A 22,464-nucleotide genomic window follows, 5' to 3' on the forward strand; every position below is an offset into this window, starting at 1 on the left:
ACTTGTTCCTACGTGTAAAAAGGCATTAGGCATAACCAACTTATGCCATCCTCAGTTGCTATAAAATTATATATAAATCAACTGAATTCCATTTACATTTTACATAAATTGACACACATATTTGGATAGTAGCGAAGTAAATAAAGATCCTCTTCATTTTCAAGCAAAGATTCTATGATGATTCCACATTGTTGATTTCTCCTGAAAATAGAAACAAGAATGCATACAAGTTAGTGAGAGTTGCATGGATCTACTACAGCTCAGAAAAACTCAAACATTGTGTATATGAATGTATTTGGTAAGATTCTTTAAAATAAACTAATAAAACGTTGGCATTGTATATGATAGATTAAAAAAAGAGGAATCTTAGTAAGCTTTGTTGATTAGTTACCTTAACTTTCATCTCGTTGGTGAGGGTTCGATTCCCCCTCTTGTAATCCCCTTCCCCTACCCCATTTGAAAAAGAAAAAAAAAACTAATAAAACGAATGAAAGCCTGCACAGAGGCATCTAACCAAGAGTTTTTAACTGCTTGATTAAGAAATGACTCTGGAGATATACTGTATTACTTATTTCAAACGGGTTTGGATTTCGATCTATTTTCTCGTACTCTTCAAAAATGCCGAATAGCGCATTTTTTAAGGATCCGACACAGGTGCAGCAGCATTTTTGGAGAACCAGAGCAACATAGGTTTTGTACTTCTGAGAATCAATATGATTCGTATTCTTCAACATTACTTCAAACATATTTAGTATATTTGGTTCATATAAGTTAGCCAAGCAAAAAAAGGAATGGGGAATGATTGAATATTAGAAAACTATACCATGCATGCATTTGATGAAGTATTCCAGTTCCGAGAAACATATTGCACTCTGAACCAAAGGCGATGGTGGTTGAAATGCAAAAAAAGAGAAGCAGTGACGATCAGGATCATTTCTAGGCTTTGCAGTCTCAACCAGCCTCATCAATCCTTCTCTATCATAACAAGGAAATGCATTCTGACCAGCAACATTAATCTCCTTATCCCATGCTGAATTCAGGATCTGTAGAAACAGAAAAAGAGTTTAAGACGCAAGAAAAGAAAATATTAACCCGTGCTCCACTGCTCTCTAAGTGATATGTCCCAAGGGATATATTGGGAGTGTGCATGTGGAGGAGATGAGTTTCATCTCTTAATCAAACTTCCTTTTACTGCATCTTCAAGAAAGTTCTCAAAGGGATGTTAAGAGGCCAATAACCTGCCAACTCAAGCCTTCTGGGTCTGCCAATGCATCATCAGTTTCTGGAACCTGAAGCCCTGAGCTTACAAACTTTATTGTTACAGAGTGCTTTCTGAGAACCTCAAAAACTGAAGAATAGCCATCCTGGTTTGTCGGGTTGTAATATCCAGCTGTGAGCTCTGCCGCATGGCTGCTCGTTCTGTACCACCAATAAATTGCTGGGATCTGCAGAAAAAGAGAAATCTAAATCGCCAGGAAAAAGTATGCCTCTATCCAAGTTCTTCAGTAACATGCTGTCAATCTTTTAGACAAAATTTATATTGTTCAACTACCTAGAACACCATTGTCAACGTGCACCAGCTAAATTAATCTCCATAGCAACAAATAACTTGAAGCAAATATGTTACAAGTGCAGTTTTTCATTATTTATCATGCATGCACTTTGATGAACTAAATATTTTTGAAAAAATATAGGCGATTCTCAAGTGTAAAAAATGATAAATAAAAAAATCATTTTGAACTACTATAATTTTGCTACCTTTAGTATTATTATTCTTTAGTTTTCAAATCTCGATATTTTTAATTAAAAAAGATACAATTTAGAGATTGTATTTCAAAATCAGGTCAAATTGATCCAAAGCAAAGAAAAACTCTTGAGTTTGGATGCAAAGAGCATAAACTACCAATTTTGAATTATTGGAGATTTATATGTGACATTTGTGAAAAGAACAAAAGTTGAAATATAGAAAATAAGCGAAAAGGGGTCAGAAAGTATGATGAGGTGATTTAGGCCCATATGTATACCTTCACAACAATCTGTATGCCCTCAAATGCAAGAGTTGCCAGGGAGAGAATGTTATCGGCGTGATCTATTAAGACCTGTCTATACCAATGGAGGAAAAATCTCCCATAGTAGCTATCATAATCACCTCGCTCACAGAAGAATCCAGTTTCATGTGGCTTAGAATTGTAATAACCAGCATTATCAGGTCCCTTGGCCCAGAAAGAGTGCCCCCTTGATGATGCAGCTTTTCGAAGATTCTGCAGAGAATATTTATCATAGAACTGAAACAGGAAAAGTTGAAGCCAATTAGAGAAAAAAGAAACCAAATACAATCAAACAACAACAACAACAACAAATCCAGTGTAATCCCACCATGTGGGGTCTGGGGAGGGTAGAGTGTACGCAGACCTAACCCCCACCTTAAAAGGTAGGGCGGCTGTTTCCGAAAGACCCTCGGCTTAAGAGAGAAGAACAAGGGAGGAGAAACAAGGAAAACAAGACATAGGTCAGTAAAGCCAGACATATAGCAGACAATATAAAGATATGAATAATGAGAGCGATAAAGCGATAAAGTCAGGGTAGGAAAGATCGGGGATAAAGGAGCATTAACTACTATAGATAAAATAGGATACCCAAAGTAAACTGGGCCAACTAATATAAGCAGTAATCCCATGCAAAATCATATGTTAAGACAAATGAGCGCGACTACGACTACTATGGAGAAAAAAGTCTTGTATTCAATAAACTAATAAATCCAGTTAGAAAGTCAACTTACATGGTTTTAAATTCATATTCAGGACACTACTATAATAGCTATCCAGTTTAAACTTTAAAAGGAAACAAGCTATTAATCTGTATTCAGAAATACCAACGTGATACGCAAATTGAAAAAAATGACATGCTGTACTAAACCTGTAAAAGCTATCATCATATTCATAAGATAATTGCCACATCATATTCAAGCCTTTTGTATTTCCAATCCCGACATTATAGACATGTCTACTTAGTAGTCACTTCTTCCCTTTCAACTTTCCTGTATCTTATTATAACAGCTTTGTTAGTAATGCCCTGTGGCTTAGCTCTAGATATTAGGTGTTGACGAGGAATCATGCAAAGTCTCTATGTAATGCTTTTTACAATCTGTAGGATATTGCTTTGGCTACAAATAATACAATCTAAGGTGGATAGAATTGATAGTCCCTCATCACTTTTATGCACAGGTTGACTCAAGATGGATAACTATATCATAGAAACCATTACATCATATGAAATTTTTCCTAAGAAACCAAAAAAATAACTACATGTTTACATAAAAACTATCCACTTAGGTTAAATGAAGTCAAACAGATCCAGGGAACAAGATAAGATTGTTTTCTAAAATTATAGTCGGTGAAGACAAGTAATATGACCAAATCACGTAACAATTGATACCTCATAGCCCTCCTATAACAGATACCTGAAACTCACCAATACCAGGATACCTCCATCCCATCCTTTCGGAAAAAGAAGGGTATTTTAGCTCCCCAGAAGCTCCAAGTCCAATTTCAACAGCAGAAATTAGACCATCGGTGAACAAATCATCGAATTCAGTGCGGAAGCTTCTCATCAAATCATAGTAAACCTGCAATTTTGGATTTTGAACTAGTGATCAAAATACAATTTAGACGATTACTATATATATTTTTCTTTCTAGTTTTCACTTTTGTCTCAACATCAGCAAAGGCAAATTATTCACTTCTATGTAGGAAATGATATATCAATCAGACTGCTATTTACAAAAGCCACATTTCCTTTCACTTTTAAAACTAGTCTTGTGGAGAGTTCCTCGGAAATACAAATTATTCATTATCCAGTTGACAATACGATTTACATGATTGGATGATATCTATTAGAGAGATAATTCCCTTCAAAGAATCAGAGAGCGTTAGCTTTTCTCTTCTGAAAGGAATAAGAAAAAATTAATACCTCTATGGCAATTCTACCTCTTAATACTCGTTCTTTGTCAATGCCCCAGGATAGGCATTCAGTGTTCCTTCTTCCTTGACGATCAGTGAAGAATATATCCTGATTGTCTTTGCCTATCTCCAGAACCCACTGAGGAAGGGATATGAACATGCCACCGGTATCACTTCCTCCATTTTCATGAAATGCCATTACAACCTTTGTGGATAAAAAAAGAAATTCCATAAAACACTCTATTATTGGGAATCCACCCATAAATAGCCTAAATAAGCTCAAGAAATGTCTTAATGTAAATACAAAATGGGAACATATATTAATTGTCACTTTCTTCTGGTTGGGTTACTTTCCCCTTAAGGAATAAGGAGAATAATATGCCGGAATATAGATGTAATGATGCATCGTAAGAATGAATAGTTTGTAAGACAACAAACAGAATAAAGCAGGAAAGACCAAGGTTCTTTCCACCAAAGTATAACTAGGAGCCTGTTTGGATTGGCTTTTCATTTTTGACTTATAAGCCAAAAGCCACAAGTTAGAAATTATAGCTTATGACTTTTGGCTTATAAGTCATAAGCCCAAAGCCAATCCAAACGGGCACTATAAGTTAGAATTTCTAACTTATGGCTTTTGGCTTATTTTTGTTTTTTTGGCTTAAAAATAAGTGCTTATAAGCACTTTTTAACTTTACCCAAACACTTAAAACTGCTTAAAAGCTATTTTGGCTTAAAAGCACCTAAAATAAGGCAATCCAAACGGGCACTAACTTAAAACTTGTTAGAAATTCTAACGAATCAATATGAGTATAAACAATGAGTGGTTTAAGACCTGCAGTTTCATATTGAAATCACGGATTATGTTGAACAATTCTCTGTAGCCGGACCACTCATATTTTTGAGGCACCCAGCTTTCAACGATGCCCCACCAGCAATTTACCACAACACCATCAATTTTTAAGGACTTAAGCTGTTGTAACTCCTGTTTAACACCATCAGGATCCATCAACTGGCAGAAATTGTTGATTACACCACTCTGCCACAAACAAAGCCATGATTTAAGTATGGATAATCAGAATGAAATTGGAATATGTATTGATATGATGCCATCTGTTTCCTTGTGTTTTATTTCGGAAGGTGAACATGGAAAGACAAATAAAAATGAGAGAGAAATCTGAAAGCTTGACCTCCTCCTTTTACATGTAATGTGGAACAAAAATATGTTAAGGAAAAAGCTGCTTACAGAAAGCATAACAAAAACAGGGACATATTGAGTCTCTGAAAAACTACTTCCATGCTCTCCACAGTGAAGTTCTTGCATGAGCTGCAACAAATAACTTGTTAGATATACTCCGACGGGAGAACAAATGTATCCAGTATCCCAACCTTCAAATAAAAATAGCTTACAAATATACAAGCAACCATATTGTATCAAGAACAACTTTAGTCTGTTCTCTGCTGCTGAGACAAACTCATACTATTAGGGTCTTTGAAGCTTGAAGAGTTGATCTCAAAATAAACTTCCAAAATCAATGTGAGATATTGAAAGAAGAAAGTCAACATTAAGATCCTCCATTGTTGTTGGGAGAAAAAGTCAAAACCAATAAACTATATATATCTGAAGTGGAACAAGGAATTACTATGCAAACTATGTCATCTCAGATGCAGCTTAAGTAGCATGAACACAGACACAGAGACAAACACTTTCGAGAATTTGCGGGCGTGACACGTACAAGAAAAAAAATTATATCCTCATACATAACTTTATAAGTAGCTTCAATCTACCAAAAAAATGAAAAAGAAAACATGAGCTGCAGATAACCAACTCTATCAACTTCATAGGTTCCAACATCAATTTCACAGGTTCCTGCATTATATTTAAGTCAGTAAACATCACTTATAAATACAGAGAAAGAGAGAGAGAGAGAGAGAGAGAGAGAGAGAGAGAGAGAGAGAGAGAGAGAGAGAGAGAGAGGATGACAAGAAAACGCATCTAAAATCGTCCCAAATGTAAATAAGAACATAAAACTTGATACTAAACAACTCAAATATAGTAGCAAGTCTACTCTTCTCCTCTGATTTGGAAAATGGACGATTTGTATCTTCATAAGTTCTCATTTATGCCAAAACAATTCAATCAGTTGTATTAACAGTGCTACATTGCAGTCTAATGAAAAGACGGAAAAAGGTTAAGATGGTGGAATACATCATGATAAATAATAAACCCCAAAACCACATTTAACATTATTTTATAGTACAGCATCCTCAGCTTATAAGACTTGATTTACCTGGCCTGCCTCTAAACATTCTGAAGAATTTAATGGACTGGTACTTGTGAATTTATCAACCTTCGTGTCACTTTCTGTGACTACGATAGAATCAAAAGATGCTGGCGATAAACTCTCATTGATCCTTGGAACTGATGGCTGACAGTCCACGGATGTTCTGGTTGAGCAATTTCTCAAGGAACTTCCAGAAACTGGGCTCTCAACAGACATCACCTGATAAGGCCCCTATCAAATTTATTCAGTAGTAGTGATGATTAAGACATCATTTTTGTCAGCAGTTTAATGTTTAAACAGAATATCAAGAAGAGCAAATGCCAATGAGACAAGATGTTATCTTTGCAGCAGCAGATGCAGTGAAAGCAAAGCAACTCCAAGATAAAATGTGAATTGTTATGTCTTATTTAAAAGCAATGTATTTTCATAAAAGACCATATAAACATAGATTCACGACTTCACAATCTTCCAAACGCATTGAAAATAACATGCCTAACAATGAAATCTACAATCCCAAGAAAAGTGTAGGATCTGTTAGTGGTAATAACAAACGTGTTTGGTTGTGGTATTTTTATCTTTATTCTGTACATTCTACAAAAGAAAATAATGGTCTCCTCAATTATTACATTAAGTTACAGTTAATGCACCACATACACCAAACTGTATAGGTACGTCATTTATACTTTGTAAGTTGTTTTTTTTATTTTATAACATATACTTTGTAGGTTTCTTTTCTAATTATATTATAAGAAACTTCAGTTCTCTTTTCATCATCCAGTAAATTACACCATAGATCATTCCTTTGGTCGAGTATAGTTCAAGATGGCAACTGATCAAAATCATCCAACATATTCTCAATTAAATTAGATAAGTTTAATTGTTTACGTTTTTCTAGTAAATTCAATATCTTTGTCGGCTAAATATTAGTAAGCTAGGAAAGGTTTCACATTCAATATACTCAGGAGCAAATTCCACTTGATCCATTAACCTTTTGGGTTTGGGAAATAGTACCTCCTTCGGATGAAATAAAAAAAAAATCTCATTAACCTCAGAGTCGAGGAGGAAAAATGAGAGTCATTCACCGGAATTCCAGAAGGAAAAAATCTAGTGAGATCTCTCACAACTCACAAGACCAAGACATAAAAACAAAAAACCTTCTCCACCATGTTGACAAGCTAAAGTAAAATTTTCAAAAATGCAAAGGTAAACACCTTTGAACGAAGGGTCAGGGTATAATAAATTTTGGAACTCTAGGAAAAAATTCACACAAAGCAATATGGCTCTGTGAAACTTAAAAGAAGGCCAAAGGAATGAATATCAACTTTAGTTAATACTATTGCATAATTTTTTCAGTTTTACAACAACAACGAACAAGTGTAATCCCACAACTCACAAGTGGGATCTGGGAAGGATTGAGTGTGTGAAGCCTTACCCTACCTTGTTCAGGTAGAGAGGATGTTTCCGATGGACCCTCGGCTCAAATCAAGCATAACAAAATCAGTATGAAGAGGAAATACAGTAGTTGAAAACAATGGAAAAAAAGAACAGTTGCAACAACATATAATATGATAACCGGAACAAAGGAAACATGTAATAATAAAATTGAAGACTCGGATATAAGGAGAACAATAATAATAATAATATTCATAAGGGAAACAAGACAACTCTATCTCCTAACCTTCTACCCTAAATTTGGATCTTCATATCCTCTTATCTAGGATCATATACTCAATAGTAGGCCACATCGGATCATATACTCAGTAAGTTGTAGGTGTGACATATTCTGTCTAATTACCCCTTCCTAATACTTCTTCAACCTAGCTCTACCTCTCCTCATATCCACCATAGCCATAGCCAACCTCACATTTTCTCACTGGAACATCTATGCTTCCCCTCTTCACATGCTTGAACCATTTCATTTTCACCTCCCTCATCTAGTCCACTATAAAGGTCACTCCCACCTGATCCTGAATATGTTCGCTCCTAATCATATCTCTCCTAGTATGCCCATATATCCATCTCAACATCCTTATTTATGTTACTTTTATCTTCTGGAAGTGCGATTTCTTCACAAGTCAACACTCCATCCCATACAACATAGAAAACACTTTATAAAACTTACTTTTTTGTCTTGATGACACATTCGTATCACACAAGACATCGGATGGCAGATGCAAGCTTCCATTTCATCCATCTCGCTCCAATACGATATTTAATATCATCGTCAATCTCCCCATTTCCTTGGATTATTCACCCAAGATACTTGAAATTTCCTCTTTTGGAGATGACTTGAGTATCAATCCTAACTTCCAAGTGTTCCTCATAAGTTACGTCACTAAACTTGCACTTCAATTACTTTGTCTTAGTCTTACTCAACTTGAACTCATTAGACTCCAGAGTCTGTTTCCAAACCTCCAACCAATCTTCAGCACCCAATGCATATTAATCTATAATGTTTTTTCCAAGAGTGGTATCCATCTATTTTGCGTGCACCTCGACTATTCCACCGAATACCTATTATCTCCCACCGCACAAATTCCGATAACTCTCTCCACCAAGCCTGAGGCGGATGGCAAGAAATCACCTAACATCTTGTCTCTGCAAAAATTTGAACCCCCAGTATCCCATAGTTTCACCCACTTTGTTGCTAAGCTACACCACTGGGGTCAAAGGGGTTCTCTATCCCATTGAAGAGGTAAAAGGGATACTGTTTAATGGATTAAGTGTAATGCACTCTATGCATCATTAACTAATACTTTTTCTATCTCTCAAATTAGTTTCAGAAAGTACACTGCACACTCTATAAAATGAAAAGAACTACACAGGCACTAAAATTATCAAAGGTACACTATAAAGACTCAAACTTTGGCAAAAAAAAAATCAAGTAAAAACCCATTCAGTAGTAAATGTGAAAATTGACATATAAATTGGAACGAAGGGAATAATGCCCACCATATTTGAAGCATTATTCGTCGTCGGAGGAGGAGGAGGAGGAGGTGGAGGAGATTGTCTAAAGGTGGTACCATCAGGTTCAACGGTCCAACCGGCGTGCCGAGCAAGAGCAGCAAGGACATCATTCATATCAGCACGAACAGGAAGTGGGAAATTCCCGTACTGACGAAGTCCAGCAAGCATTCGGCTCGTAATTGCTCGCCGGTGACGTTCCCGTAGCTTCGTTCGTTCCTTCTCTTTCTCTCTCTCTTTCCTACTCTTATTTATAGTTCCGGTAGCAGCAGCGGCGGCGCCGCTTGTGGCGGCGAAGCCACGGGGACGGCGAGGTTGGGGATGGGATTGTAGCTGAAGAGGATGATTCGGGTTCGGATCATCATTCGGGTTGGGAAATTGGGGATCCGGATCTTGGATATTCGAAATGTGGGGATGGGGATTGTTCATTGTTGCATTGTCTTCTTCAATTTTGCTTTCTTACTCTTTTATATAGATGGTATTTTCAAGCTATATTCATGGCTCCGAATTTAGGGCCATCGGGGAATATTGAAAAATTGAATCAAATCAAATAGAATCAAATTTTAAACTTTATATTAAGTTAATAATAGATAATTATTATTGAATAGTGATTTAAATAATCTGTTAATATAGAGAGAGAGAAAAGAAATACACAACGATTTACAAAACTTAAATTTAAAAAAATATCGTAGACAAAAATTGGGAAAGGAAGCATCACATAGAATAGACATTTGATTATATTTTTGGTGATCAAGTTAAAAATATTTTGTCCATATTTCTTTGTCCTACCGTTATAGATAGCAAATGGACGGATTAGATGAAATTCAGGTGGGTCAAAATATGTTGAATTAATAAATAAACGGGTTATTGATTCGTCTAAATATTATTTAGACTGAAATAAATTAAAATATGAGTCATAATTCAATTCGTTCAATTTTTATTAAATTTTAATTGCTTTATTTATTCTTTTGTAAATTTTTACTACCTTATAATTTTATTTTTTTTAAATCAAATTGGCTCAAGGTCATTTTATTAACAAAAAACTATACAAAGACCTTATAAAATTTATTTATTTTTTATTATGATTATTTATAACATATTCAATAAAATAAAATGTCTTTTTAAAAATATAGTAATAAAAAAATTTCATCAATCAATTTAAATTAGATATAAACCAAATTTTAATGGAATAAAATGAATTGAATTAATATACAAATGATTTAATAATCAAATCAAACTTAGATGAGTTGGATAGGTAATAAATGGGGTCTATTATAGGCTTGTATAAGGTATATCATTCATTAAATTGTACTCTTGCCTTATAAGGCCAAAATTGGTAGGTAAAACTTAGAAGCTGGTCAATTTCTGTATTTACATGTTCTACTATCAGGAAAATGAATTAAATAAACAAAATTGCAAAAAGTTTTTAGCTAAAAAAAGTCTTTTAATATTGCAGATGCTACAATTAATTAGTTGACTTTATCACATGTATCTTGAAGTATTGCCTTTAACAATCAAAATGAGTTGAGTTAATTATTTCTAGATTTTGAATTTGCAGAGAAATTTCTTCGAACTTGTGGTAAGCTTCTTATTCAACATATTTTTGGTGAAATAATTTTGTTTTTTGTTAGAAAATTTGAGATCTTGAAAACAAGGTATTTAATCACATTTTTAAAAAAAAATGGATTATAGTTGGTAATTTAAGCATTATATTTTACCTATAACTTAGATTGAAGTGATTCAATAGGTTGTAGAAAGATAAGAGATTTGCCCACAACTTTTATGTTTTTTTAAAAAAAAATTCTAATTTCCCTGCTTAATGTGTAAGAAATGAGGTGCAATGCAGTATCTAAGTGCACACATATATTTCTTTTTTTAAAAAAAAACTAGGAAGATTTTTGACAATTCAAACTATCTTTTGTTAAAAAAAATAATTAATAATCGTGATATTTAATTCATCTTTCGCACACTTCGACTAATTTCAAATATATGTTTAAATTTCAAACCTTAACAAGTACTATTTGACTATGTGTTTAAGGTGCAAGAGACATTAGATAAATTCATCTTTTCTTGGTTTTGAAGATCTTTACAATTAATTCCTTGATGTTTATTTGAGCTTTTGAAACACTAAAGCTTGGAGATTTGCACATAAATTCATTTTTTCTTTCAATTTATTTTTAATATATATACTGTGAGTAGCTAGCTTGAGGTTTGGGGAAATATTACCTTTACTTTAAATTTGTTGTTATATTGATTTTGTTGCTATTTTACTAGTTTATTTGCTTTGTTGGTTGAGAATATATGTCTTTAAGACACTTGGATAAATTAATTATCATTGAGGGTATAATTTTATAGTTGAGTTATGTATATGTTAAAAAACACTTATTTTTTTTGTTTTAAAACATACATATTTTGAATTAATTCTAAAAAGCTAAAAAAGACTTATTATGAACAGGAGGACATAATAAATATTGAATGGTCAATAAGTGAATGTGTATATATAGCCAAATTATATTAGAATTTACGCGTTTTTTTGTATGGACATATGAAAAAAGAAATTGATATCACAAAAATCTAGCCCGTATTTCTCTGTTTCACCTACGTTGTCAATATAAAATTGCCTACAATTGCAGGAAGAAAAAAAACACAATAGAATTTGTTTCCATCGCATTATTCGTGGAACCTGAGGTTTTAATTTATGGGGTAAGAAATTCATAGAGTTCAAGAAAATATTGGTTTTTTCACAAACAAAAAAAAAATGGAAAACTTTCTCAAATTTAATGTTGCTGTTTGAAGATCAAAAACAAATTAATGTTGCTATTTCTTCATTACTATTCTGTTTAATTGATGCATTTTTTACATTAATCAAACAAGAGTTTATATATGTTAAATCTCAAATATCTACAGATAATCCTTCTTAATATAAGAGATTTATAATTTTGAAAAATAAAACAAATATAAATGTTAATTGCCATAATAATTATAAAAGTGATTTGATGATATAAAAATTCAGTTACTAACTGTGTATATTACCTGAACGTATATGCTTTTTTAAAATATACAACATTTTAAAAAATTTCTTCTTGCATATTTTGTCTTTTTTTTTTATATATATATATAGATTTTATAAAGTCTCTGACTATTTTTTTTGTTCTTTTATTGTTTGTTGTAGAAGCATGGAAATTACAAAAATATTGCAAGGGTTATGCCTATTTATTTGTTGTTTAATTATGTTAAATGGCAAAGCTGTAATTGGAGAGGAAGAAAATGTCATGGTTGATTTAACCATTCTTGAAAGTGCAGTGTCAAAAGGAGCTGGTAAAAATCTTTTTTTTTCTCTTTTTATTATATATTTGAATTATGAGGCTAACTTTCATATAGTACTAAAATAATTTATAAGAATTTTAAACTATCAAGTCATAATGAGTTGAATTCCTTAGTTATTTTCGTAATGATCCTATATGCAATTGCGAATATTAAATTAATAGACGATTGACGAATTAAAATAAGTTAATAAAATGAGTCATTATCCAACTCTGACTAATTAATTGGGCCAAGACGAATTGAGTGATTAATATGAGCTAGCTAAATAATGAGTAGATATAAATTAGCTTAACTTTTATATGAACTGAATTTAAACGGGGCAAGATAAATTGAGTAAATAAATAAGTGATTATTATCCAATTTTAAACGAATTCGACAAATTAAACGAATTGCATATTCATAAATTAATTTTATCACTCTTATTTCCATTCTTATATGCTTCTAGTTTGCTTGGATGGGACACCTCCAGCGTACTATTATGACGAGGGACATGGAGACGGCGCTAATAATTGGATAATCTACTTTAGGGTAAGCATCATGTAAAATATTTTTTTCGTTCTAATTTATGTGATATTTTTTCGAATTTTGAAAATCAAATGAATTTTTTTAAAAAATAAATTTTAATTCTAACTTTCATATTTGTATTTAGGGAGGAGAATGGTGCTATAATGTGACAGATTGCCTTGATCGTTCAAAGACAGAAAAAGGTTCTTCAAAACTTGCTCCAAAGCAAAGATCATTTTATGGAATACTTAGCAAAAATAAGACAATTAATCCAGGTAAATTATAGTTAATTAGTACTTAAAATAATTTAAAAAATAATCAAGCTTTCACTTAATTATATCAATTTATGTTTTTTTTATATCAATCTATGTTTTTTTTTAGATTTCTACAATTGGAATAGAGTTATGGTTATTTATTGTGATGGATCATCTTTCACGGGAGATGTTGAAAAAGTTGATCAGGTACAATCTTTAAGCTCAATTATTTGCATGTATTTACAAAATTTTGAAAGAATTAAGAGTATTTATTCTGAAATTTTCAAGTTTAGTTGGTCAAAATATTTTTGAAATATTTTTTAAAAAAAATTAGTTCATTCAAAATTTAAAAATAATAATTTTAAGTATAGTAGGTAAAATAAATTTGATAAATAACATTCCACACTAATAATCATCTCCTCCGATCCCTCTCCCCAAATTAAACACACATACACACTTCACCCAATCCGACCCCCATCTTATCTCTTCCCCCTCCACTTTCGTCCGTATTTATCTAGATTATATATATATATATATAAAATCAACTAAGCATTTTTCTGATATTATATGTGCTAATGTTTTATCAGGCTACTAACCTTCATTTCAGAGGTGCAAGGATTTTCCATGCCTTGATTGAGAATTTCTTGGAGAAAGGAATGAAGAATGTTAAAAATGTATGTTTCTAAAGTATTAATTTTTAAAATACACGTTTAATTATTTTATATTTCAATATTTATTTGGTTGTTATTAATTATATTGTGTCACGTCTCGAGAGGGTACCCTAGACGTGGCCGGCACTCGAAGATCATTGGTGGTCCCCAAGCGAACTACTTGGTCAAATCACACATTCATTCAATCTCATTCTATCATCAGAAGACCTAACTCACAAGAATACTATTCATAAATAAGGCCAAAGGTCAACCATCTATCCAATAAACAACTAGTAAGAATGAAACTAGTCAAAATGAAATAAATCAACATCATCAATACTCCATTCCATGAAGCCTCTATCAGCAATCTAAGAGGTGTCAATGACAGGTTCATGGCTACCATAAATCAAATAAAGGAAAGCTAACTCAAGGCTGAAAATATAACTACGGTATCGTCCAGAAATAGGGAGAACTCACCAACTAGCTAGAGCGAATAGATCTTCAACGGTGCGCCTGTTGATGATCTCTAGTACTTGTCTCTGCATCATGAAACGATGCATGCTCAAATGGACATCATGTCACGCCCCGGGAGGGTACCCTAGACGTAACCGGCACCCGAAGGCCATTTCTGACCTCCGAGCGAACCACCTGGTCCAGTCACTCATTCATTCATTCACATTCTCTTAGCGGAACTCAATTAATGAAATATTTTTCATACTATAAAGGCCGAAGGCTAAACATTTACAACCCAACAAGAATAGTAAATTAAGACTCCTCAAGATAACAGTTTAATCCTCCCCACACTCCAGTCTACGAAGCCTCTATTCAAGTCTAAAAGGTGCCAATGACAAGCCCATGGCTACCAACAATCTAAATAAAAGAAGAGACAACAAAATTGTACAAGAAGGCCCAATATCCTCCGGAAACTAGGAGAACTCACCAACTGGCTGGAAGTGTATGTGGATCTTCAACGGAGCGCCGGTTGATGATCCCTAGTACCTGTCTCTGCATCATGAAACGATGCAGGCCAAATGGCGTCAGTACATGGAATGTACGAGTATGTAAAATGGCCGGATGAAACCACATTAAGAAAACATCAACATCAACTCAGGACCTCAACTCATACATGTATACATCACAACTCACTCAATGTCCTAAGTCCAACAAGAATAGTTTAGATAGGACTAACTCATAAGCAACTTAACTCAACTGACTTGGAGCACTAACAAGGCCTAAATGGGAGTTTCTCTTAACCGACAACCATCACCTATGAGCCGGTGATAGTACAACAATCCGACGTTGTTGCCACGTTCGTCCATACCTTGCTAGGGTATGAACGCCTCTCTAATCATGAGTACCATCGATTAGTCAAGTCCTATCATTTCAGGACAATACAAATGGGAAACATCCGACTTTAACGGTTCGATCCCACGGGAAGCATCCGACTTTAACGGTTCCAATCCCTTGGGAAGCATCCGACTTTAACGGTTCCATCCCTACCTACGTTGGCGGCGTAGTTTCTGGGGTTCGAGTATGGACTATACTCTCACCCGCTTTGGTGCTCGATACTCCTCCCATGACTCTATGCTCATAAGACTCCTCAAATCATCTCAAACAAGCCCTCACGGCTAGTTTCATGTGATACAATACCACCTCATCAACTCGGTTCTCATTTGCAATTCAATTGAGGCACAATGACAAGTCTCATTTAGGACCTTGTCCACTTGCCAATTCCTTCCTCATATCAACTCAATCAAGCCTCCTCTATATGAACATTTATGACATCTCCTCAAGATTTAACACAACTCTATGACTTCAACTCAACCATTCAAATAGAATAGTCCATTTAAGGAAATTGACTTAAACAACATATTCACATGGCTAAAGAGGTCAACAAAACATAACAACAATTCATCTCCATCAATTCATACTAATCATGAAGGAATTTAAGGACTTCTTGGCTCAACAACATCAACACATATAGCATTATATAAATAGGAGACAAAGTTCATATAGACCTACATCATACTAAGAACTCTATTTTTCATGAGTATCTAACCTCAAGCAAGAATAGGGCACATGGGTGAACTTAGCCCATGTTTTGGATAGACTTACATACCTTGTTTGAAGAATTTGAAGAAACCTTGATGTTGGGTCTTCAATGGGGGACTCAAATCTTGAAGCTCTTGGACTCTTTTTGTTGAAAATAGAGAAGATGAAGAAGAGAGAGAGAGAGAAGCTCCTAGGGCTTTTTAGAGAGAGAGTGGGGGCTGCCAAATGGGTTCCCAAAAGACCAAGGGTTACATATATATAATTTGGGTAAGTTCCCAAATCGCCCCTCCTCAACAGTTCTGAATATAGGCTAAAACGCCCTTGGCGCGATAGTGGCGCGTCGCGCCCTTACAGCGCCAAAGCCAATCACGCCTAAAACCTGCACAACTTTTAGTGGCGCGTCGCGCCAGGGACCAAACTACTGAGGCATGTTTCTGGCGCGATAGTGGCGCGTCGCACCCTTACAGCGCCAAGCCCATTGTTATGAATTCTGGGAATTTGGCCTGAAAAACCCTGCACAACTTTTAGTGGCGCATCGCGCCAGGGACCAAACTACTAAGGCATGTTTTTGGCGCGATAGTGGCGCGTTGCGCCCTTACAGTGCCAAGGCCATTTCCCCAGCAGTTGCAACTTAGGCCAAAAAATGAAATTCCTGTCGTGCTAGTTCATCTTAGGATCGTCATATCTTTTGACTCCGAACTCCAAAATTTACGTTCTTGGTGGCGTTGGAAAGAAGACTCGACGACCTTTAATTTGATAGGTCGTGGGCCACCCAGATTGACGCCTTTCAAAAGATAGGGTCGTTAAAAGTCGACCCTTACATGAACTCGTCCTAAACTTAGCCACAACGGATCTCTTGGACTTAGCTCGGTCCTAGGGGTCCTCAATGACCCCACATCACCTCCAACACTCCTAATTTCTTAGGGACTCATCTTAACTCAAGCACATACTTCGAAATAAATACGATGGGCCCCACACGTATATAAAGAAGGCCCGAATCTTAGGGAAAATTTTGAGGGGTGTTACACGTCAGTACGTGGAATGTACGAGTATGTAAAATGGCAGAATAAAACATGCATCAGGGTAGAATCAAATCAACTCAGAATCCCAACTCAAAAGAAGAAACAACTTAATCAAGATGTCCTAAGTCTAAACAAGAATATGATTTAGACAAGACCAATCATATACAATTCAATCCATTCCAAATTCGACTCAGGGTATTATTAAGACCTATATGGGAGTTTTTCTTATCCTACAACTTTCACTTATGAGCCAGTGATAGTACAACAAACCGACATTGTTGCCACGTCTGTTCATACCATGCCAGGATAGGAACGAATCAACAATCATGGATCTGTAACCAATCAAGTCATATCATGTCAGGATAGTAATTTGGGAAACATCCGACTTTAATGGTTCAATCCTTTCCTGCGTTTGGCGACGTAGTGATTGGGTTCGAGTTATTACTTACTTTTACCAATTCGGTGCTCGATACTCCTCCCAAAACTCAATGCTCATAAAATTCTATCCAATCAGTTCAATCTAGTCATTTCGACAAGTCTCATTTGGACCCTTATCAATTCATCAATTCTATCACAATCAAATCTCTCGATCGATTATACTATCCAATCAATCCAAATAACATTTTTCAAGAGTAGTTTAGATATACATTTATGACAATATTTAATCCTATCCAATCATTTCTCCATTCATTCAGCTAATCTTTTGGGGCTAAATCATGACTCACCAAAAACTCCAAATCAATAATTAAGGAGACTCAAAATATTTAAGCTTATAACAAAAATATGTATAACAACTCATACCAATCAACTCTTAGACCCAACCATAGTATAAGAATATTGTAATATAAGAATCAACTCGGGTTCATGGGGATGAAGACATGAAACATTTATCAATTTCTCAACTCATCAACATCAACATAACAAAATCAAGTTAGTAGATGTAAAATCTCATTAGGATATAAATCTATCAAGAAAACTCAATTTATATGAACATTCAACTCAAAGAAGATGTAGGGCACATGAGTGAATTCAATCCATGTTATGAGCAGTCTTACATACCTGAATCTTAGGAATTATTGGATAAAAGTGTTGGGTTTGGAACCTTGTAGCTTGAAGTTGAGAAACCAATCTATGAATTTGTGAAGGAGATCTTGAACTTGGAGTCTTTAGATCTCCCAATATTGGAGAAATCTCTTTCTTGAAGTTCTTGATCTTTGGGAGAAGGAGAATTTGAGATTTTGAGATATCTCGACGTATAAAAATATTATTAGGTTGAAAGATTGAGAAAAATCACCTTTTAATAAATTTCATCGGCAATTTCGGCGAGCTGGAGGTTTCCTCGCCGAACCATTTGGCGAGTCGCCAAAAGGTGTTTAAGCTCACCTAAAAATAACAGTTTATGGAGGGTTTCGGATCCATTCGGGGAGCTAAATCTTCTTTTCTCTGAACCATTCGGCGAGTCGCCAAATTGGCAGGTGAGCTCGTCGAATTGTCATGTCCGTACATGTTTCAGTAAAATGATTAGAACTTTCTACTCCAAACTCCAAAAAATGCAATCTTGATGGCGTTGGAAAGAAAAATCAAAGACCTTTAATTTGATAGGCCATCGGACACTCAATTCGTTATATTCTAGGAGATATGGTCGTTTGAAGTTGACCCTTATACGAACTCATTCGGAAACTTAGCCAATAGAAATTCTTTGAACTTGGCTTGGTTTTACGGATCCCTTATGACCCTAAATCACATCTAATATACTTTAAATAATTATTAATTGATCCTAGATCATAAATATACAATTTGAAGTCTTCGAGTTCAAGCTATACGCATACGAAGAATAGTCCGAATCTTAGCGTCCAAATTTTGAGGTGTAACAATATCTCCTTGTTTTTTTTCTTCTGAATGTTATGTAATGCTTTTCTTATTATTTGTTATGTCATCTTTACTTTTGTATATATTTTCCTTTCAATACTACTTTGATATGTGTTATTTGAATCGAGTGTCTTTTAGGAATAATATTTTTACCTCTACAAGGTAGGAGTAAAATCTATGCACATTCTACCCCTCTTCAGACCTCACCTGTGAAATTACAGTAAATATGTTATTATTATATGTTGTCTCAATATTACTCAACAACGCAAGAGTACATAAAGCGTTTTAGGGAAGTTGCACATTTGACCACTAGGCGAATAATATTTGCGTACAGCTGCTAGTCAATATACATATATATTATTATACACTTATTATACACGACTACAGGCCATTCTCACAGGTGGTTCAGCTGGAGGACTGCCTGCTTTAATCCATTGTGATCGTTTTCGAGCTCTTCTTCCTAACTCAGCTAGAGTAAAGTGTCTTGCTGATGGAAGCTATTTTCTCCACAGGTAAGAATTAACCTAAGAGTCAATAATATAAATTTAACTTCTTTTTTTTACACAATTAATTAGTTCAATTTTTCCAGTTGCTATTACTTGTTATGAATTAAGTTACATTTTGTATAGGTTAATTTTGTTAGATTAATATAATTAGTGTCACGTGGAAAGCTAACAAAACGAGCCTAAAAAGATGATAAATCGGCCAAAGGAGACAATAAACTTGGATCAGATCCATTATAAAAAGCAAAATTTTTAATAGTAAAAAGTCTCAGAGAATTTACAGGGGAAAATAATCTTGAAAAGGAGCAAAGAGAGAAGAGCGACTATAAGAGGAACACCTAAAGATTGAGACCAACGCATTCTCACCCTTATTAATTTTTCCTCAGCGGCGTCTTAATTTATAGAAATCTAAAACCTTTTCCTTCTGGAAAAAGGATTAGTGCCATTTAGAAAAAGTAAAACTCAATTTTAGTAATAAAAATAACTAATAATTATTATTTCATAATTAAGGTTATTTTATTTTTCTTGATTCCAATTTTAAAAATATGGGGATATTATTTGTTACGAATTGGAACATGATTCTTTTACGTTTGTTTGACCTAAAATAAATGTGAAAAATTACATTAGAAGTATTATAATTTTAATCTTTCATAATAAAGATTATTTAAAACATGTAAAAAATTATTATGCTAGTAAACCAAAAAATTCTTTGACTAGTTAAATAGTTAGTTTCCGATAAGGTTTATGATACCCATTTTTTTTTTTGGATTAAGTATAAATTAATTTCTTCACGTGCACATATGTAATCATCATTGTTCGATTTGGAGATCATAATTAATATATCTTATCATTATTATTTTTTTACTATTTAGTAATCTTTTCTAGAAAGACCTTAACAGAAAATATGAGGTCTATACTACTTTCCTTTTTATGCATATGCCATGATAAGATGAGATAATAAAAGTCAATTGAGTGATTGTATGGTGAGAAATCAATTCCTAATAAATTTAACAAGATGGCAGTGGCAATATTAGATTTTCACTAGAAGGATTCAAAATATATATAAAAAAATATGTGAAGAAATTTAAGGGATGCAATGCTTATTATATATATATATAAATATAATTTCGACCTTGTATATACAATATAATTTTTTGAAGAAAAGTGAACTCCCTCCTAAATTAGTAATACTATAGATGAGTTACATTGTTGTTAATTTGTGTAACAGGAAAAACAAGAAGGAAATGACATACATGGACACTGTCAATGAAGGACTGATTAAATTACATGTACAATTCCTCTTTTTCTATCATATCCATATATATATTATTCAATATTTGTTTGTTTAATCCTTTTTTTTAATCAAGTGCAGCATTCAGCTAATATGTTACCATCATCGTGTACTTCAAAAATGAACCCAGCCTTGGTCAGGATTCATAGTCATTCACTTTTTCGATCGAGCTCGTCGAACGGATTTGAAACTAATGTTATGTCTAATGAATTTGCAGTGCCTTTTTCCTCAATATTTTCAACAAGAAATCAAGACACCATTTTTCATAGTCAACTCAATGTTTGATACATTTCAGGTCAATTCAATTCTCCATTAATTAAGTGCAGGAGAAAATTAAATTAGAATTTAATTGATATCTAAGACTCTTAATAGAAAATTTTCAATTTCTCAATTATATGTCTAACAGGTCTAATTATTTATGTTTGATTTTGTCATGGACAATATGACATTTTGTACAACTCATATATATGCATGCCATACATATAAAACTTCCAAACAAACTTTTTAAAAAATTGACCAAAGGGATTTTTGCACATATAGTTGATTGAATTTATTATTTATTCTTACCAACAGGTATGTATAGATTATACATATATGATATATTTTTTTGGTTATTTTTAGTTTAAACAGTTGAGTGAAAGATTATATAGATTAACTATTATAAAAAAAATACTCTATGTTTCTTAATTGCCTTGGATTAACAACTGTTTTATCTTCAAATGTTTTTCCAGATAAATAAGACTTTTCCTGGTTATTATGAAGACCTTTTTAATAATACATGCTCAGCTTCTCTTATTAAAACTTTACAAGGTTAGTTATGCAAGTTCAAAGCCAAACATCATAATCTATTTATTCATTTATTATATAATTATCTATGCCCAAGTCAAATTTGGATTTAATTAATTATAAATTAAACATGTGAAATTTGGAATTTAAATTAACCTTGTGTAGTTTTCTGTTTTTTTTCCTTCAGATTTCAAACAGGATTTTTTAAATGCATTACCCAAACAAAGTAATTCTTCATCAAGAGGAATGTTTATTGACTCTTGCTTGATTCATGCCCAAATAACAAGTGGCGTTGGTTGGAATGGGTTTTCCGTATATAATAAGGTTAATTTTTTTACTATTATTCTCAAATTTACTGAATGAATTTATTTTATTCTAATTCGATTTAAAAAAAAAAATAACTCGAACCTATAACATAGCATTTTTTTTTCCGATTCATCTCTGATCTCATTTAAGATTTTTTTTTTTTTTTGCAGACAATTGCAGAGGCATTTAGCAATTGGTACTTCGACCGGAGTAATGTACAATTGATAGACAAGCCGGACTTGCCATTAAATTGTTACAAATTCCCCTCAATTACAAGTTTTTGCCCCTAAAATATCTACAAAATCTCAAGTGTGTATTATTTAGTAATTGATTTATGTATTTAGTTTTGTGAACTTTTGTTTATTTCTTAATTGTGTCGGGGGTTTAAGGTGTGATCAAGGAATGAAAAAAGACATTTTTTGAATTACATTAAAAAGGCACCTTTTAGATTGCACCTCTCCATTTCACATTTTTTATTGTTGGTAAATTTAGAGCTAGAGGTCTAGCATCAAATTTTATACACTAAAATACCTAATTTGATTTTTTTTTTCTCCCCCTCAAAATTGTTCTATTCATTTGTTTTCAAACAAAATATAGATGAGTATGAAGTGTTGGATTTACTGTAAATTGAAGTGTTGTTTTTACAAATAGAGTTATGTTCTATCTTTGGAGAAATTAATCCGTAAATATTGAATAAT

General features: G+C 33.5%; 2 protein-coding genes across 6 annotated transcripts; one reads left to right on the forward strand and one right to left on the reverse strand.

Annotated features, from left to right (window-relative positions):
* Window positions 1–57: 57 nt before the first annotated feature.
* On the reverse strand, window positions 58–9,747 carry LOC129888833 (beta-amylase 8). 5 transcript variants are annotated; one of them, XM_055963867.1, is made up of 11 exons: window positions 9,194–9,747; window positions 6,248–6,472; window positions 5,203–5,283; window positions 4,792–4,995; window positions 3,970–4,164; window positions 3,472–3,625; window positions 2,424–2,461; window positions 2,025–2,285; window positions 1,239–1,445; window positions 824–1,043; window positions 58–201 (listed from the first exon to the last, which is right to left on the reverse strand). In XM_055963867.1, the coding sequence occupies exons 1-11, from the start codon at window positions 9,632–9,634 to the stop codon at window positions 173–175; spliced, it is 2,055 nt and encodes a 684-aa protein (XP_055819842.1). In that variant the 5' UTR covers window positions 9,635–9,747; the 3' UTR covers window positions 58–172. The 5 variants fall into 5 exon arrangements, with proteins under 5 accessions (XP_055819842.1, XP_055819844.1, XP_055819840.1 ...); XM_055963865.1 differs by lacking the exon at window positions 58–201 and adding an exon at window positions 247–447 and having other exon boundaries at window positions 6,248–6,460; XM_055963864.1 differs by lacking the exon at window positions 58–201 and adding an exon at window positions 247–447.
* Window positions 9,748–10,745: 998 nt separating this feature from the next.
* LOC129890350 (pectin acetylesterase 8-like) lies at window positions 10,746–22,143 on the forward strand. Its single transcript, XM_055965912.1, has 13 exons — window positions 10,746–10,784; window positions 12,378–12,523; window positions 12,975–13,057; window positions 13,179–13,308; window positions 13,415–13,494; window positions 13,875–13,961; window positions 19,268–19,392; window positions 20,612–20,672; window positions 20,756–20,809; window positions 20,892–20,969; window positions 21,406–21,484; window positions 21,648–21,784; window positions 21,937–22,143. The coding sequence occupies exons 2-13, from the start codon at window positions 12,382–12,384 to the stop codon at window positions 22,054–22,056; spliced, it is 1,176 nt and encodes a 391-aa protein (XP_055821887.1). The 5' UTR covers window positions 10,746–10,784; window positions 12,378–12,381; the 3' UTR covers window positions 22,057–22,143.
* The last annotated feature ends 321 nt before the right edge of the window (window positions 22,144–22,464 follow it).

The sequence above is a fragment of the Solanum dulcamara genome, chromosome 5 (genome assembly GCF_947179165.1).
Source record: "Solanum dulcamara chromosome 5, daSolDulc1.2, whole genome shotgun sequence".
NCBI classification, from domain to species: Eukaryota; Viridiplantae; Streptophyta; class Magnoliopsida; order Solanales; family Solanaceae; genus Solanum; species Solanum dulcamara.